Source organism: Diorhabda sublineata, chromosome 4, assembly GCF_026230105.1.
Source record: "Diorhabda sublineata isolate icDioSubl1.1 chromosome 4, icDioSubl1.1, whole genome shotgun sequence".
Taxonomy (NCBI): domain Eukaryota; kingdom Metazoa; phylum Arthropoda; class Insecta; order Coleoptera; family Chrysomelidae; genus Diorhabda; species Diorhabda sublineata.
In genome coordinates this window covers 5,845,480-5,865,655 of record NC_079477.1, presented here as the reverse complement: position 1 = coordinate 5,865,655, position 20,176 = coordinate 5,845,480, and the positions used below count along the sequence as shown (strand labels likewise).

Genomic DNA, 20,176 nt, shown 5'->3' with positions numbered 1-20,176 from the left:
TTTTTTTGTTTATTTTCTACTTTCATAGTCATCTACGCAAAAGGATGCTTTAAGAATTCACTCTGTGACATAGTTCAAAGAGGACACAACTATACAAAAAGGTGATGTTGATCGGACCATGTACATAAATCTACATTATTGTTTTCTAAAATATTTTTCATGATTGTGAACCAATTCGAGAAGAGCTTTTTCCACTACAAGGTCTAATGCAAACTACTAAGAAATATCTAGAAAATCGTTGACCTCGCAGTTTGTTTTCAATGTGCTGGGACAAAAAAGTCATTGGTCTCAAAATCAAGTTTCTAAGGTGGATGGTCCATCAACTCGACCTGGGTAGTTAATATTTTTATAATAATGAATCTAAATGTTGTTGATTTTAGGTCTCGTCTGTTTTAAAATTGTTTTTTTTTGATAATATTTTCATAAAGACTTAAAGAAAAGTAGAAACGTCAAAATTTATCTTTTAAAAATTATCAAAAAAAACTATTTTAAAACAGAAGAGACCTAAAATCAAGAACATTTGGATGCATTAATATATCAAAAGGCTTAAGAAATAAGAAATTAAAGAAATTTATTTTTATAATTAGAACAGCTATGTGAGAACTTCTAAACTTTTTAAAAGGAGTGGGATTAATGGATCAGCTGTTAACACTGGATTTTCCAGTATCGTAGCGAGAAAGGGGTACACAAAGATCCTTTGGGTTACGTATATACTGCGACGACCCAAAGGATCTTTGTGTACCCCTTTCTCGCTACGATACTGGAAAATCCAGTGTTAACATGTATGTACATATATACATGTACGTAGGATCCAAGTTTTTTGTTTATTTTTTTACTTTCAATATACATTTGAATATAGTACTTTTGTACAACCCTTTTTTTATTTACTTATATTTTCAATGATTTGTTGGAGAGAATTTCTATAACAAGCTTTTATGAATTGATTTTAATTCCCATAAATCTTTTAAGATCCATTCAATTAGGATTTTGGTGTTTCAAGGCTTCCTCTTAATCAAAATACATTTTTCAGTTGATTGGTTTTATTTCAGACCGCCGGTGACCACATACAATGTTCAGTATGTAGAAATAAACAAAAATATCAAGAAATTTCTTACATTAAAGCTGGGACTACTGTAACAGATGACGATTGTAAAAAAATTAAGGGTAATTATTCCACGAAAATAGAGGGTGTCATAAAAGTGTTACTGGATTTAAAAAGAGACGATACTGATGTTAAGGTTTTGCTATTTTCTTCTTGGTTTACTGTGTTGAAGTGTTTGAAAGAGGCGCTGATTAAGAACAATATTTCCTGTGAGTTAGCGAATAACGGTACTTTGGATACTAAAATTACAAATTTCAAGGTAAGTAAACACAAGTGTCCAAAGTTATTTCTATTTGAATTAATAATTTTCTTGTTAGTAAATACTATTATTTGATATTGGTATTGGTGTCTTAGCGTACAAAAAGTCTTCACTTAAGTGGAATTGCTCGCTTTTCTCTGGACACAATTTGACATTGATTTTTGTAATATCTCCTTTACTAAATCCTACTCTTTGTCCCATTCTCTCTTGGAATTCTATGTAATTCTCCTAGAATTGGAAAAAAAATAAAGGTGATAAAAGCTTCTGTAGCTACTAAAACTAATCATTTCAAGCTTTAGAGGTGGAGAGGTAGATCAATACTTATTTCAGTAACAATTAGGTAACATTTAATTCTTGTGCGTGCTTAAGGGCAATTGGATAAAGTGTTTTCATCATAAAAGATGGAACTGTCCCATTCAGTAATTACTAAAACCAATTTTTGGTAAATATCTACAGTGTAACCTCATAGTTTATTGTGCTTCTCATCAGAGTTATTTTCTACATCTACAACTTCTAAAAAACTCCAATGTCTGTGCTGGAGGTGAATAGGAGTTACTTCCTCCTCCTACCCAACAGAATTTACTCATCACAATTTCTCATTGCCCTGACCTTATCATGTGTTTTGGGAAGCATCTCCAGTGTTCATGTTCCTTTTCTGGTAGTTTTATCGATTTATGTATGACTCGGAACCAGCGCCAGCTTATGTGGTGGTTTTTTAAACATTTGCTTACCATTCAGCTATATTTCTGTTGAAAGTGGGGATAATGCATTACCTTTTTCTGTCTTTGTTCATATCAGTGGGAAAGTTTTTTACCATGTTTAGTTTTTTGAAATCGTTTGGGGAAGATTTGCTACTTGATTAGGAAGAACCAGGCTCCCTGATTTTTGATATCGACATAATTCAGAAGAATGTCAATAAACAAATGAAATAATACAATTAAGTACGAAAAATAGAAAGCAGCTGATTGATGGAATAAAATATATAAAGACATCTACTGGTTTGGTGCATAATTCTACTGTTGTGATGCATCTACCAAATCATCGGATTCTACTTTTTCTTACCTTGGCTTCGATGGTAGGTGCATCATTCGATTGAAAGGCCCATGGAGAATAATGAAGTACAGAATCAAAATCGTATGGTAGACCTAATGTGTCGTATTCTGTTAATATTTCAAATTGGTCTTCATAACCTATGAATTTAAATGATTTATATTTAAAACAAATGAGCTACTTGTCTTTTTCGCATATAATATGAAATTCATAGTTCTAAATTTTAGACCTGAACTAGTTATTTCATAATATCAGAACCATTTTTACCCAGAGTATATAAAAAATAAAATTTGGGATCATTACCATTTTGGATATTTTCTGAAAGTATATTAATGTATTCCTCTCTGTCGGGTCTCATATGTTCATGTGCGAATCCCATTGCATGCATAAATTCATGTAATGTGGTACCAACTCTGAGCAAACAATCAGGAGCTAATTCAATCAGCACAAATTCATTTTTAGAGGATGTACTACATTCACTCGAGTTGCCACTAATAAATAAATATTCTTGGTCCGAATCAGTTCTGGATCTGAAACTAAGAAAAAACTTTTGATAACTCCCTTGTTCAAAATAGATTAATAGTACAACCTGAACAAAATACAACTTATTCCTTAAATAATAACAGTTCTTGTAATTAAAAATTATCTACATAACTCACTCTATTAGCTGTATGGTTCTGATGAAAATACATGAGTCAAATGAGAAACACTCAAAACAATCCAACATTTCCTAGCAATTAAATCAACAAGAAAAATTTCGAAAATGAACTAAATTATACAGAATTTCATAGAAATCTCAGGAGAGATCTTAGACGCTTAACCGTAACGTTAAGTTAAGTTAACTTATTGTCTTCTCTAAGGTACGATAAAAACTGCTTGGTTTATCCACGATCATGGAGAATATCAATCAGTTGATTCATTCACCTTTAACAATCCATCATAGCATTTTTAACTTCATGAGTAATTAAATGTTCCAATTAAGACCCAAATACAGTTACTTAAGAGTCTTGTTTTGGGGATATAGACTTTGATAGCCAGTTAAGGGAAAAAAATATCTTAACTAAATGAGTTTCCGAAACCACCTTTTGTTAACGTCGAGACTAAAATGTATTTTAAATTAACAAAAATGAACAAGGAATAATAGTTATCCACTTCAATGTGTGGAAACCACCGAGTCTAAAAATTTCACATATAACTGTACACAAAGAACGTTTAAGTATCATAATAAAATCAGGTCATCTAAGATTCTACCAGTGACAAACCAATAGATCAAATGCATAGCATGATGGAGACAGACATCACATTCGAATTGGTAATCAACGTTTGCCAATCATTGGCTAACTCGAAATGCATCTCTCTGGTAAACATTTGGTTATGTTTTTTCGGATCAAAAGACAAGTCTCCATACCACAAGGCACTCACTGTTTGTCGAGCAGAATTGCAGTTAGCAAAGCCGCAACGAGTGTTTCCGTACCAAACAAGTTGATGGAAAACGTTGGTGGACCGACGTCGAGTAAGAGGTGGTTTCTGAGGAGCAAAGTGTCAAAAAATATTAGCACAGGTGTAGAGAAGAGCGACTTCAACTTATCGGACAATCTCGGAACCAGCCATAATGACTAAAACGGAGATATTTGGAGTAAGAATAACACAAAGGAAAAAATTCGCATGATAGAAGAAAGTCAAAATCCTTGGGAACAAAATCAAAAAGGAATATTAACGAAGCGATAAATGCCAAGTGCAATCTTTAATAAAAAGGCATCATGGTAAAGCTGGATATTACCTCACACTTAACTTCTAGCTGGAAATGGGTATTTTTCGCGTTACTTGCACAAGACGGGCAAGGGGAATTGGCCCAATTGCTCCGACTGTAATGGAGTGGAAGATGATGTTCTACATATGTTTTTCTACCGTGAACGATGGAAGGTGAATAGAGAGGAGTTGCACATCTGCGGACACTATCATGATCACAATACAATCAGGGCGTCTGCTTATCCAGGCAACGATTTAAGCGAGACAAAGGGGGAACTCATTTAGAAGTTATGCGTTTAACAGTTGCAGGTTGGTCTTTGGAAGAAGAGGTGGAGATTTTACATGGTAGGTGAAGTGATAAACTTACGAGTCCAACACTTCGTGGGTAATAAACTTCATCCACCAGAAAAAAAAATAAAATATTTTAAAATATAAATGGTGCTTTACCGTATACAAGTGTACTGTTTGAATATATCCATCGCTGATTTTATTGTATATTCATCTTCTTCATTTTCTAAATTTTCAAGTTCGTATGGAATTGCTTCTCCCATTTCTAATGTTCTTAACTTTTTATGGATTACGTTTTTGTCGAGGACTATATATTCTTCCTTATCTGGTAGAAGTTGTCGAAATTCGATTTTTAATAACCTATCATCATTGGGAATGCGCGAAATAACTTCACTAGATATTGTGAAAAAGAAAAAAATTCCCAGTAGTTTTCTAAACATCGCGAAAAAAATTCACCTAATCCAAATATTGCTTTTTATTGATAAATTTTTATGACATATGAAAGTTTTATGTTCCAATTGTAAAAAAAATTAATTTGATTTATACAATTTGTGATTGCACCACAATAAAATGTTGTCAATTACTAAAAAGGGATTCGTGAGTATTTGTTGCAGTATCACGAAAAAATTTTTGTAGAAAAAGATGGCGCATGGTACATATTATGATAAAATAGGAAATTTTTTTATTTGTATAAAAAAATTTTCCAAACATGAATTAGGTACGTGGAAGGATGAACTGTTCATAATGGAAAACTATTTTTATTAATAATAAAAAAATTGAAACAGTTTGTCCTAACAAGTTGTTTACAAATTAACAAATTTGTAACTAACACTATACAACAATGTAAAAATAAATAGGTGTACAAAATAGAATACAGGAGAGTTATTAAATAAGAAAGAATAGAATACGTGGAGAAAGTAGAGGATATTTTAAATCCACACGAAATGAAAATTTAGAGGAAGAATGGAAAAAAAATATTTAAAAAGATCTACAGAAAGTAACAAAGAAACAATTATGAAAATAATAAAAAGGATCAACAAAAGAGTAGTACAATGAGAAACGCCATTAAGATGTAAAAATAAACGGGTGTTAAGATTGAGATTAAAAATGAGAATAACCCAAATTGGAAAAAAATTCAAAAAGGCAAGAAAAATACAATAAAACAATTAGAAAAATAAAAAGACAGTAGATGACAAAATAAGGAACATGAAAATGAATAATAACACAAAAGCATTTTATAGGAAAATAAATTACATAAACACATAAAACACAGACATAAGAGGAATTGAAAATAAAAGTGGAGAGTGGCAGAAGAGGAAAACTAGTTTAAAGATATCTAAAAGGAAAATTTGCAATATCTTTTAACGGAAAATATAGATTTTACTGAGGTATTGGAAGAAAATGAGAAATAATTAACAGAGGAATCAACAAAAGATGAAGTAATAAAAGTGATTAGAAAGGGTAAGAATGGGAGAACACCTGACAAATATGAAATAAATAAAACTGATAAAACATGGTGGGAATTACGTACGTAAACGATTATATAAATTGATATAAAATATATGGAGATAAGAAAAGATAACAGAAGTATGGAAAAAAGGGAGAAAAAGTTACAGTACACAAAAAAGGAAATCAACAACAGTGCCAACACTATAGTGGACTTACGTTTTAAAAAGTATCTTTCAAAATTATTTCAACTATAATAGATAGACGCTTTGTAACTGTAAGGAAAGACCAATGTGGTTTTTATCAAGATCAAGTCCACAGAAGATGCAATATATTCATAATGGAAAAACAGATGAACATAGAAATACTGTTTATAGATTCTCAACTAGGTTTCAACTCAATAAATAAGAAAATGAAGAATATGAAAGATTGAGGGATAGAAACGAAATTGAGAAGACTCATCTTAATGACTAAGAAAGAATTAAAAACAAGTGTACTGACCAGCAAAAGAGAAAATGAAGACTTCGAAATTACTAAAGAAGTAAGACAGGAGTAATTTGTAAGAAATATAAATAAATGGAACTTAAGAAACAGCGGAGGTCAAATGATAGCATAAGCAGACGACATAGTCCTAATTACAAAAAGAAGAAATGAGTTTTAAAATAAATACAAATGATACGAGAATTTTGAGGTGTGACAAGCAATTCAAAGAAGGAGAATTATTAATTTGATGAAGTACAAATATCTGAGAATAAGATTAACAAATAATAGGACAGAAGATCATAAGTAAAACAAAAAAAACACCGATACTAGCGCAGAAACTATGATAATAACGAAAAGAGAAAAGGAGTTAATAATAGTGTAAAGTAACCATATTTAGAACCAATCAAGATTGATGAAAATGAATACATATAACGTATGAATTATGAAATAAAGGAGGAACTTGAAGGGGAAAATATAATGAAAAAGATAAAAAACAAATGATAATATGTATTTATGGGAACCTGGCGAAGACACAATACATTTGTAACGCTTCAATAGGATCCAGAAGATAATGTGGTTAAAAGGAGTAGAGGAGGATCTGTGTAGAATGGGAATCAAACAATGGAAAGAAAAAACAAAGAACAGTATCGCACGGAGATTTACTTTATTATTTGTAATACTTGGTTGAGGGTAGCATTAAAATATTATTGATGTGTGCAAAAGTCATCAAACCATTTAGATTACTCACACATAATAAATATGCCACATATCTATATCTATCTGACCTAAAAGTGAGATTGATATATTTAGAAATGTTTTGATCGAATATGATTAAAAAACACTTAATTGCTTAGAAGGAGATGGTAGATACGTTTTATAATAATTTATTTATATATTTCCGATGAAACTTTTAGTTGAATTTTACTATTATTCTTTGTAGAAAGTTTTGCATCATATTATGATTAATAATCATAAATTTAATTTGTAAAATATTTAGTTGATTACAAGTTAAATTCAAAATTCGAATCCAGGTTAATTCAAAGGATTAGAGGTCGATTTAAACGCATTCATTCTTATATAATCTTTTTACAACTAATCATATGCAGTTTTCATAGACTGTTTTCTTAATTTAACCAAAAAATAAACAAATTTATACAAAAAAATTATTTTTGATGATCGATAGAATTTAAGTCCAGGGTACGTATAGCAACAATTTCGCCAACCTGTAAACACTGCCGTACCGAACCTACAGTATATGGACGGGCATTGTCCTGCATTAGTATGAAGCTTTAGCCGATGAAGCTGGAATTTATCCCTATATATTGGTTCGCCGTTAATCCCCCTGTTCTACCGCCAGCTTCGATAAAGACCAATTCGGTTTTTGATTCCATTGGAATGGCTTCCCTAACCATCCAGGAATATTCTCCAAAAGCCACGGTTTCCTTTATGCAACACTGTTGATTCGTTCTCTTATATCCCTACCATGCAGACACACTCTGCTTCCATGTGCTGCTGCTTTGCCCTTTTTGGCTCAAACTTAGCTGCCTTAAGTCTTGTTGAACTTATACACCAGTGAGGGCCCGATTTCACAGCGATGTGAATCAGTCATCTATCAAGGATGTGCGCGAGTCTCTTGGTAACGACGTTAAACTCTGGAAACAGCAAACTAACTCATGTTATGCCACTCTGGCCTTAACGTAATAGGGTGACCACTTGAGCAGCTTTATCACTTGTGTCAATTTTAAGGTAGAATACTCGTTTCGTTTGTTGATGATGGAGATGTATATAAAATTACCTAGTTTTTACTATTATTCTTAATTACATTATAGAGTATTGTGATCTCTGTATAAAATAGTCAAATCGTGTACCAAAAAAGTCTAAATAGTGTGTTATTAGTAACAAGTTCTTCCAATAATGAATTAAAAATACTTTTGATCATGAAAATTTATATTAAAAAAGTCGTCCTGGTATATATTTTTGTTTTTTTTATAGGATCCGTTAAAAAAAATCATGGTACTACTTTTACCAGTTAATTTAGGTTCGAAAGGTCTAAATTTAATTGAAGCTACTCATGTTATTTTAGTAGAACCCCTATTGAATCCTGCAGATGAACTCCAAGCCATAGGAAGAATTAATCGAATTGGACAAACAAAGTAGGTTAAAAAAATACCTAATCTCATTTTTTTCCAATCTTCATGGGATTGTTCCACTTTATATTTCCTATAATTCATATTAAATATTTTGCTTCTTAATTTGTAGAAAAACATATGTTCACAAATTTCTCATAAAAAACACCATCGAGGAAAATATTCATCAAGCTACAACATCAAATGCGGAAAAATGGGAAAAAAGTTCAGTGACGTTAAGACATTTAGTGGATCTTTTTAATACTACCGAACTGAACGATGAAATAATAGAAGATACGCAAATGACAGAAGTAACTTTAGAACATTCTACTGAAAATTCGATAGATTCGACTTTGGAATCTGCGGAGGAGGATGAAATAGAAGAAAATGATATACAGTAGTGTTTACATCAAATAGATAGTGTCAAAAATAATGATGTAGATTGTACTAAGGTGATGTCTGTGGATCTCAATTTAAGTTAAGAAACATTTTTTCATATCTTCAAAAATAAAGTTTTATTGTACTTATGATAATTTAAATTAGGTAGCAGTATTTATTAGAAGTTTTAATAAAATATATCTGATTTTTATATAATGATCCTTTTTATCTATCAAATATTCTCAATTTATTGCTTTTTTCTAAAATAAGTGAAATATGAGAATGAAACAGAATGTATGTACCAAAACAATTTTTTCGAGCCAAAAAAAAACTATCAAAAATCCACAATATTAAGTTTTATTAAAATTTTATATGTTTCAGTATATAAAATAATATTATTTATCTTCTTCGCTTTCCAATCTACTTTTCGGTGCCAGATGAGAGTTCCTATATGTATCATATCCTTATAGTGTATTTTCCATGTCAATTCCTCTAATTTCTTCTCTTTTTGTTCCCTGCTCTTTTATTTAATTTATTAATTTCTCTCTTGGTCTCATTTTCTCTTTGTTCTCAGTTTTTTTTATTTTTTATCTCTTCATACCTCCTTTGGTTTCTCCTCCCAATTTTTCCTCTTTTTGCCCAATTTATTTATTTAATCTCTTTATCTTTTCCTTGGTTAGTCCAATTCTTTCTCTTTTTTTTTGGATTCATTCATTTGATCTATTAATTATTTCTTTAGTCTCTCTCTACAATTCTTCCTCTTTTTTCTCCTGCTTCTTTATTTGATCTCTTCATTTATGCCTTGGTCTCTTTGCTATGATTGTCATGTTTTTCATTCCTATCAAATTTACTCGTGTCTACATGTTTCCTTGTCCTATTTTTTTGCATTGGTACTGTTATCCCGTTATATATTTGGAATTTTTAGCCTCAGTATAGTCTTACTTAGCGCATTGTAATTATTTATTGAAAAAAAGTCAATGAAGACTTAGGTGATGTGTGACCCATGTGTTTCAAATTTCCATCTTACTGGTAGGTTTTTCAAATCTGCTTATAACACCATTAACAATATTGCAATAACTATTAACAAAACTAAAAAAGCTAACAGTGTATTATCAAATAATGCATACTCTCATGATGAGTGGATTTTTCCCTAGTTTAATTTTTTGTAGTTACCCATGTAATTGTTATTTACACTCTATTTTATGCTATTTATACATTCTTTTAATTTACTAGCATTAATCAATAAAGATTTTAACACTTATTAGTTGTATAGCATTCCTTGGTTGTGTGCGTTGTCATTTCTATATTGTCGAGTTTTTTTATAATATTAAAATGTACTAAGTAATGGACATAGTTTGTATGAATTTTGAAAAAACAATGAATTACTACAATTAAATTGTCTTTTATTTGCTTAACATCTACAATTAATGAGAACTAAGTTAATGTCAAAACTTTGCCAATTATAATTACACTAACAAAAATTGTTTTCTTGGAAAATATAATGTGAATAATTTAGTCCACAATTAATAAATGTATTTTTTGTATGTTTATAGTCGCGTTAAAACTTTTATTATTACATATTTCTTAATTTGTAGTTCAAAAAAATTATGATAAAGACGGACTATCAGATTCTTTGTTTTTGATTAACCACAGAGAAGCCCTAAAAGCACATTGTTTATGTGTTGAGGTATGGTATATGGAAATATTTTAAAGCCTCAAAATTGATTGTACAAAAAGTGAGGAAAGTAATTCAATAAAATGGGTCCTCGAATGCGAAATCTGGGGTTCATGAATTTTTTATATAAATTAGTATAAAGTATTCGATAGATTTACAAAGAATTTTCTCTCAGGTAAAAGTTTGTGGTAAGGTTAAGGTTCAATGCAATCTTTTATCGATTTTAAAATAACTGTACATACATTTTTATATAAACATCTAACTTCTTTTAATATCTTACTTTTCTTGGAAGCAACAAAATCAAAGTTATAGATCTTTCAATTTTACACAAAAATAGTTTGAAATCTTATACTACTATCGATATATACAAAATTAAAGTGGCTAGAGATTAGAGAATGAAAATTACAGCTGTAAAAAACTCGCTGAAAAGTTGCGTTAAAAAAATTGAATGGAATTTTAACGTGTTTTTTGAAGCTGCAATTATCATTTCGCAAGCTATAGCCACCCTAACTATGTAAATATCAGTAGTGAAAAACTTCAAGCGAACATTTTTGTGTAATATTACAAGATATACAGCTTAGGCTTGAAATTTTTCCCCCTAAAATTCACCTTTTTTTTAATTAAAAAAAAACAATGTTTCAACGATATGATTTTTTTGAAGCTGCAGTTATCATTTCCCAAGCTCTAGCCACCCTAACTATGCAAATATTAATAGTGAAAAACTTCAAGCGACCATTTTTGTGTAACATTACAAGATCTACAACTTGAGTTTAAGATTTTTTCCCCCTAAACTCCACCTTATTTTTAAATTAAAAAAGACAATGTTTCAACAATATGATTTTTTTTAAGCCGCAATTATCATTTCCCAAACTGTAACCATCCTAACTGCGTGAATAACAGTTGTGAAAAACTTCAAGCGACCATTTTTGTGTAAAAGTTTTACAACTCTGATTTGAAATTTTTTTTTCTTAATTTGACGATTGTTGCAAAAAATACTAATAGTTATTTTTACCACATAAAAATCTGGTCAGATACATTGTCAATACTTCACAGTAACTTATATAAAAAATTCATAAAGTTACCCCTGATTGCGTCCAAAATGCCCATTTCCTTGGATTGAATTAATCTACTAAAACACAATTCACATAGTATAGGAATCAATACATGGAGAAATATTTGGAATAGTTGCCAGTACGGGTTAAGTAAAATTTATATATTCATCTCTTTAATTAACATTTATGAAGAGGGTTGTTCGAGGAACAATTTTTTGTCCAACTATTAATTAATGTGTGACTACATATATTTCAAAGGTTAACAATATGTAGATTCACCAACATATTCTTCTATAGAATACAACTTCAATTATAAACACTATAATAGCAAAAAGAATACCAAACAGCATGTATTCGAAAATCGTAACCAGATTTTTGAATTTAATTGTATTGTAATCCATAAGATTTTCCTTGTCGCTGTAAATATTAACCTTCCTTCGTTCCAATATGTCTTTTTCCCATTTAGATATGAAGCCTGCACTTTGTATTCTGTCTATCAAGTCTACAAATAAAAATAATAGAGGAAAGCCTTTCCTCATAACTATATTTATAGGTAGACTGAGTATTGGTTTTTTGAGACAATAAGGTTTGTATCGACTTTTATGCAGTTGTCCATATTTTGTAAAAAGGTATTCTTTAAATAGTTCAGTTGTTAAAAGCGCGTTATCATTTCCTCCTAATACTGCTTCCATACAAATTGTCGCGTTCTTACAAGTATTCCATTTTTTTTGTATCAAAGATATTGGTACACCCTCTATATAATTTTCATTATCTTCGAAGTAAGGTTGAAAATATTTTTCTGCCAAAGGTAAAAAGTAAGTATTCAATTTGTTTTCGTAGATATCTTCCATTGATCGGTACTTTTCCTTAAATTTTTGACTGGCGATGGTACTAGTGAGAAAAGTAGTGTATAAAATATTAACAAATAAACTAAATATCATAAAATGACCTGTAAAATACCGACTTCTGTTGGATGTAGGTAGAGCTTTTGCAGCAAAACCTATTAGCATTAAAAATGTGTATAAAAAACAATTATCCAGTTTTTTGTAAGTACACAATTCACTTTCGTTATTTTTACTCAAATACCAAATACTTAAAGAAGTTATGAAGTAAACTATAGCGATTCCCAACCAACCCTCTATGGGTAATATTTCTATCATAGGCTTCAGTCCTAGGAGTATTGGTTCATGAGGAGTACACCATATCAAAGATTCTTGTATAAAAGAGCGGCTGCAGTCAAGGAAAAGCATTTTTTGAAATGTTTTGGTGTATCCACCAATTAATACATCAACTTCATCATTCATTAAATAAATCAAAGTTCCAATAGCAGTTCCATTATCGTATATATCTCCCCAAGCTTCATCTTTATCTTTTTGGTATAGTACAAAAAGATTCAAATTTTCAGCTATCATATTGAGAAGATTCACTTCAATACCTAAAATTAAATAGAAATGAGACTACAAAATAGATATATCAAATACTAGAATTTATGAAAAATACAGATATAGCAAAAATGTTGTTATTGGTTAGATTTGAATAGAAATCATTATACATCTTGATCCTAATATATGCAGATGAAGCTTAGATATTTGATTCCACCAAGAGAATTTATCTCTCGAAGGTACAAAGACTGGCTGGCTTTTGTGCAACCAGGGATATAATAACATGCTCAACAGCTGCACTAATACTGATTCTAAATCTTCCACATCCTTATATATTATAGTGTGTCCGAAAAAACCTCATTCAATGGGAGAAGAAATAAGGAAAAATGCCATCACAGATTTATAGATGGTTCCAGAACAGCAGAGAGAACTGGAGTAGGAGTGTAAGGGTCCAAAATTAAATATTCGGCAAGCTAATGCAAAACATCAAGTATTTTTCAAGCAGAAATATACGCAATTGGAAAAGAAGGTAAATATGGGAAGAGCCAGTACAGTACAGGTAAGAATAATTTACGAATACTGACAAGAATCTTATCTTTGCGTTCCATAGTACACCTAAAGACTCCAGGTTTAGTAGATAGTGCAACGTGCAGATTCTGTAACATAGAGGACTCTCTTAATGTAAGATAGAGGGAACTCCATAAAATTACAACTAGGAATGTATGAAATAGAAGATGAAGATCCTTGATTGCTAGAGTCATACCACATCCTGAATTTTCTGAAAGAAATGGGATTGATAGATCAGCTTTAAACTCTGAGTATCCCCAGTTCCATAGCAAGAAATGGAGACACAATAGATCCTTTGGATTGCAGTGTATATGACTTTCTAAGAACAATATACATGCATACATTGATTCATGCGCACTTGCATCTTCATAAGTTTTAAATTAAAAGTACTCACCCAATGTCAGTCATATCAGCTGAATTGTTAGTGCACTTTTACAAGTAACTTTGGGCACAAGTAAGATAAGCCACTCCTCAACGATCATCATGGAACTCTATACATTGACTATTTTATGCGCAAACATTTGCTACCGGGGATACCAAAGATGACCATTATTTCAGGAAGGCTAACAGATATGGAACTATGGATAACTTTGTTCGATAGATCTCATCAAGATCTATCTGTGGGTGAAAAGTCATGATGATTGACTCATAGACAGAAGAGTTTCTGTGGAAAAAGTATGCAAATATATTATTTTCACGAAAAATCAATAGGTAAAATGAAAATTTAGAAATTTTTGTAAGGTTAGGTTAGGTTAGGTAATAATAATGAAAGTTGAATACATTGCAATAGAAGTGTAACAGTGTACTGCTGCCATCTACTGATTGAATTTAATTGATTTTTCGTGACTTTTCACACACAGATATATCCTGATGAGATCTATCGAACAAAGCTATCCATAGTTCGATATCTACAAGTATCAGCCTTCCTGAGATAATGGCCACTCCTGGTATCTCTGAAAGTAGATGTTTTTTGATAAAATAGATATAATAAATCGATCATCAATAGTCTATGTATGAGTTTCATAATGATCGTCGAGGGGTGGCTTATCATGCTCTTACCTAATTTTGTAATTTTCTGTAGTAAATATAACATCATAGTTTATGATTTTTGTTGCTGACATTAAATTACTTTTATCTTTGGAGGATTAACAGGTATATTGAAGCGAAAAAGGTAATTTTGATTAGTGGTAGCCAATATGCATTGGTTAATGCTTTGTATATCAAATAACACGCTATTGGTATTATATAATTTTTGTGTGGTTACAAATCATCTAACAGTGAAAGTGGACAGCAGCGAATGATACTGAATACACTGTTTACATCAACACTCACAAGTACACCGTCTGACGCGCGTTTTGATAACCAAGTTATCGTCTTCAGTGACTGAAGGTAAACAGTTTACCTTCGACATATTAATCCTCATATTCTTTCAAATCTAAGCAGAGAAAAATACATCTTATTTCACAAAAAGCATTTACTCCAAAATAAATGTATTGAACCTCGTACATTTTGGAGTAGATGCTAATATATTTTATGCACTTCAAGGTGGTATGCGGTTTTTTCCGGCAGTTTTTGAGCGCGCATACCAAGATATTTCTAAAAATTACATAATAATAAAATAAAAACAAAGTTTCCAGCAAGATGGAGATATTTTAGCCCTACTCACACACTTCAAATAGGTATATCAAACCCTTCCGGCAAAAAAATGGCTTACGTAATTTTTTTTCTAAAAGCCAATAAAATTTACTGTCGATTACATTAAAAAAAATTAATATTCGCGATGACAGTAAGACATTTTTTCATTTTTTTAATAATTTTTTTACAATGTTTCGGCAATAGGAATCCACGCATACCGAACTTAATTTATTCTTGCTCTACAAGCAATAGGGTAAACAAAAAGAAAGTCAAATAATGTGATTATGTATTGTGTAATATCCATATATGTAATACTCGAATTTGGACAGTTGGTATGAGAAAAAACGTAAGGTTAAGGTAGCGACAATATTCATTTCTCTCTCGTTCGAGACACTTTATCTATACTACGCATGCCTGAGAATACGCAAACAGAGCTGAAACCTCAGAGAATAGAGAAATCGTTGCCATTCTGACGGAACAGCGTCCACTTATATAAACTCTCCATATAGAAGTATCACATATATGGTAATAACACTTTTATTACCTTGTTGTTGTAATAGATGAGATTTTTGATAAGTCGGTTTGTTTGCGATCACAAAAGGCGGCCACTTTGTATATAAAGCTTTAATAGTACAATTGTAGAGGTCCCCAGTGATTTTTTTATTGAACCATGGATTATTATACTCGGTTTTTCCGTACGAACATCGGTCTATATAAGTATTTTCAAAATTATCTCCACAACTTCTATTACTATAAGGTTCCCAAGAGTAAACATTGAAGACAGTTCTATCTTTGGGATCGGATAATAAAATTACAGCGTTTTGAATATTGTAATTCCACATATTCTCTGTGATTTCAGTAGCCACTACATCTGGATAATTAAAGAACGACGTAGATACTATCAAAAATTTAGCATGAGGATTCCAAGATTTGAGCTGTCTGAGTTTTTTTAGAGTTTCAGCAAATTCCCCACTTTCTCTTATTTGTATGATATACACAGTTGTTACATCAAGAAATTTAACGGATTGAGGAGGTATATTCATGTTTCTTACTAAAAACGTCCAGCGGTGCAATTTTTGTAAATCACTCAATACAAAATGGCTTATCACAAAATATGAGTTTATTTTATTATCCAGTTCCATCAAAGGTAAAGAATAAGTAATTACTTCATAATCCTTATTGAAATATCTTGTACTGGTTTCTACTATGCAATTACCCAAAGATATTCTGGTCTCTACCGATATTTGGGATGTGTTCATTATGAAAAGATTTGCGGAGACTGTTGTTAAAAACAATAATTTTACCGCATAAATTTTCATGGCAACGAGAAGCATCGTGCTTCTGTAAGTAAGTGACATTGAATTTTAATACATTTTGCGCGTGCTTTCGATCAGATAAGATGTGGTAACGTATAATTACGAAGGCATTTATTCATAAAACAAATGGTTGACAAACACAGAAAATATCTTAATTGTATCATAAGAATATATCTTCCGATCATTACGCATTGACTGGGTGGTCTATTGAACATGAAAATTTAGCGGTGCTTTTGAATATTTATAAGTGTCTATTTGAATGGATGAATTTTCTTGGGACTTTCTGTGACAGATCCAAAATGCCTTAAAAACTTTCTGCAGGAATTACATTATTTTTTTTTGCATTATTCGTGGATTTCCCCGAAGTTTAAAGGTATTTAAAAGATATATTGATTAGGAAAAAAATAAAAATACAGATATATGTTTTCTTAGTAATACGCGAAGTTTCATTTTTGCGAGCTGCAACCTAATTTTACATTCTAGAAATCACTGGTAGTAGTAGGGCATATTCATTTGAAGATGATAAAAAATAGGATTTATATTATACTAAAGGTCAAATAGTGATAGGTATAAATCGTGTATGGAGAAAGCATAAGAGATTGGATTCCAAAGTAATTTGGGGTGTTTAAAAGTTGCAAGAGGAACGCGAGGCTATCCTTCTATTGTAACTGTAGTTCTTTCAATATCAATTGCAGAAGACAGTTATGCGAGAAACAATCAATATCTCAACGGTTTCTTCAAATTTTGTATACTTATAAATTGTGACAAAACGTTAACAGGTGCACAAAACTAACCTTTTGGGAAGTACCCTCCCTTTACTTTTACGGTACGACGAAAATGGCAATGATTTTTAAGCCACATAGTAATAGATCAAATATGGGTGTCATACGTTTTACTAAAATAGGAGAGGGTGGATTTCGTACCTCGTGGTGACACAATAAGTCGACCGACTTTGGCAACAGACCGCTGAGCTATTCAACACAAAAGGCGTGGCGTACTAAGTGCATGTACAACCCACAAGAGGACATCTCCCTGGAGGACACGGTAACTCCGCATCTAATAAGCAAGTGCCGAGTTATACATCGGGGACATCTGTAGAGAAGGCGAAGGACCACTCGGATCAGATCTTTTATTGCCGAAGAAGGTTAGAAAAGGCTTACCCAATGCAGTGAAAACACACACACATTAAGACGTCCAGACCAAGAAGACAAGAGTGTATAGTCAACAAGCTAACTCTTAACGAAAATATAAGACTTCCCGGAATCTACAATAGAACTCAGGGAAGAGAAAGAAAGAGAAACTGCGACGCGAAAGACGATGAGGACCTGTCAAAATGACAGGGGGTGGTGGAATATTCTTCTTCACATCCATCCGCGAATTTATCCTATGCTTAGAGGGACGTGTGTGTGTGTATACAGTTTGTTTCAAAAAACGTACCTTTTGTGTATGTTTGGCGATATAGAGCTACGAAATTCATTACTAAATATTGACTGATAAACAATTTTTCCACCTAGAGAGCAAAGTCGTACTTTTCCTTTCTATAGGAAAAAAATATATATCATTATGCCCTTAAGCAGATCAGACACATTTATTTGTCTGCCATAGAGCAGGAAAATGTATCAACCAAATGGATGGAACAAATAGGTACTATTGCTAATATTTCGGAAAAAATTGAAGAATTTTTAAAATTGCCTAATACCATAAATTATAAGGGGCATAGTTTCACAAGAACCTCAGCAAGTTTACTTGCAAATTCTAGAGGAGTAATTTTTGCTTTAAAGCAACACGAAGTTTACAAATGTCGCTGAAGGATATTGCCAGCAACCTTTTACGAAAAAGCGAAACATTTCGAATCAAATTATGGGAGTCACTAAAGTTATTGAAATTAATTGTAATCGGCCAATTACTTCCGGGGGATACCAGCTGAATAATAATGTTAATAAAAATATCACAAAAACTGCTCAAAATTTGACCTTCAATATTAATATCAATAATTACTCTATCACAAAATAAAAATATGTTGGATGCAAGAATGAAAATAAAGTACCTATAAGTTATACTATACCTATTTAGTTTTAGTTATTTAATAAATTTTTTATTAGTTTCATGAATAAATTATTTAAAAGTAACTCCTTATTTGAGGTAGGTGGAAAAATCATATGTATAACATGGGAGTAAAATGCTTTTCCTTCCTCGAATGATTACTGCCCGACGTGTAGTGGAACTACATCCTCGGGAGGAAAAGTAGCACTCTCCTCCCTTGTTATACAAATAGCTATTAACCTTTACGTGAAAAAAATTCAAGGACAGCTGGTCGGACATAATGATAAGGTTCAATAATTATTTTGTTTTCCTAGGTAGTATAAAGTGAATTTTACATGCTGTTTACAATACTGTTATGTATGAACTTTAATTATCAGAATACATAATGTGATAATTTGCTAACTTAATACAAACCAGCGTAGGTTGTAGACTATTGTTATGTTTTTCTTATTTATTTAAAATATTTATGACTGAGGGGTGAATTTATACACACTGCCTTTTACTTACTCAATTTATTTACAAACTTTAGACACTTTAATAATTTATTTAAATTCATCAGTCACTTCTTACTATTTCGTTCCGTTCACTATGACTTTGAATTATAAACTGACACGAATATATACTAGAAAAGAATTTCTAGAATTTTGAAAATTAAACAAACAAATGAATAAATAAAAAAGCTATCCTAGAAATAAATTAAAATATATATATATATATATATATATATATATATATATATATATATATATACAAATCACTGCAGTGATAAAAACATGAAGAAACAATATTAAACGCTTTCCGCTCAGTGCATTCACGGTCTATGTCATGGACGAGTTAAAAGCCTAATTTCATTTTTGTAATAATTTCAAATTAATTATTCAAATAACTAAGCAAATGAGATGAAGAAGAATACTAATACTAATATGTGGATAAATCTATCTTGGCAATCGCACTTGCGCTCATATAGTGTCATTAGACAAAAAAACAAACTATTGAGTGATAAACATTTGAAATTAATTCTAATTATGCTTTTTACATTCAAATATTTTGCATTACCTTAAATTATACTTATAAGTTTTGTTATTGATACAATTCGAGCAATTTTAAATATAAAAGAACATTATTGAAAATAAGTCTTGCCTCCAATTCAAGATTGCTGATAATACTTCGTGTTTTGTTATAATAATCTCATCTATATCTCTATAGGAAAATATTTTTATTGTTTTCGAAGTGCATCTTATGGATGTGTGGTTATTTTTATCTCATAAAATTACTTTAACCATATATTATTCTACTCTTTAGACTGGAATTTCATATAACACTTTCTATTGTTTATAAAATAATAACATTAGTTCGTATTTTGGCTTTTTTGCTCACCTCTATTGAAGTTTAAAAGAAATTAACAGATGTCGCCCATTTCGTAATTTTCGCGAATCAAGGTGAGTTGATTACTCATAAATCTGTTTGAGTATTAGATATGATACCGGGAAAATACAGCACTTTCGTCCGCGACTAACAGTACGGGACGAGAATCGTGTACTCGTTGTCATATAGACACACAATATTTGTACAATTTCTTAATCACCCAAATTTGTAATGAACAAATATTGTATGCTTCGGTCTTG

The 20,176-nt window shown here is 31.1% G+C and overlaps 2 protein-coding genes across 4 annotated transcripts in view; one reads left to right on the top strand and one right to left on the bottom strand.

The window, feature by feature from the left end:
- LOC130442980 (E3 ubiquitin-protein ligase SHPRH) overlaps positions 1-10,331 on the top strand; it is a 21,382-nt gene extending 11,051 nt beyond the window's left edge. Inside the window, exons 15-17 of the mRNA XM_056777402.1 lie at positions 1,050-1,361; positions 8,370-8,530; positions 8,637-10,331. Of these exons, the coding sequence (XP_056633380.1) occupies positions 1,050-1,361; positions 8,370-8,530; positions 8,637-8,904 (741 nt within the window). The 3' untranslated portion in view covers positions 8,905-10,331. The remainder of the gene's footprint in view (positions 1-1,049; positions 1,362-8,369; positions 8,531-8,636) is intronic.
- LOC130442981 (uncharacterized) lies at positions 2,936-20,176 on the bottom strand. Of its 3 annotated transcripts, none has more exons than XR_008909810.1 (2): positions 19,929-20,176; positions 2,936-2,947 (listed from the first exon to the last, which is right to left on the bottom strand). XR_008909810.1 is itself a non-coding variant. In XM_056777404.1 (2 exons), exon 2 carries the CDS (start codon positions 13,018-13,020, stop codon positions 11,884-11,886), a length of 1,137 nt encoding a protein of 378 aa, XP_056633382.1. In that variant the 5' UTR covers positions 13,021-13,043; positions 19,929-20,176; the 3' UTR covers positions 11,249-11,883. The 3 variants fall into 3 exon arrangements, 2 of the variants coding, with proteins under 2 accessions (XP_056633382.1, XP_056633383.1); XM_056777404.1 differs by lacking the exon at positions 2,936-2,947 and adding an exon at positions 11,249-13,043; XM_056777405.1 differs by lacking the exons at positions 2,936-2,947; positions 19,929-20,176 and adding exons at positions 11,249-13,043; positions 13,952-14,367.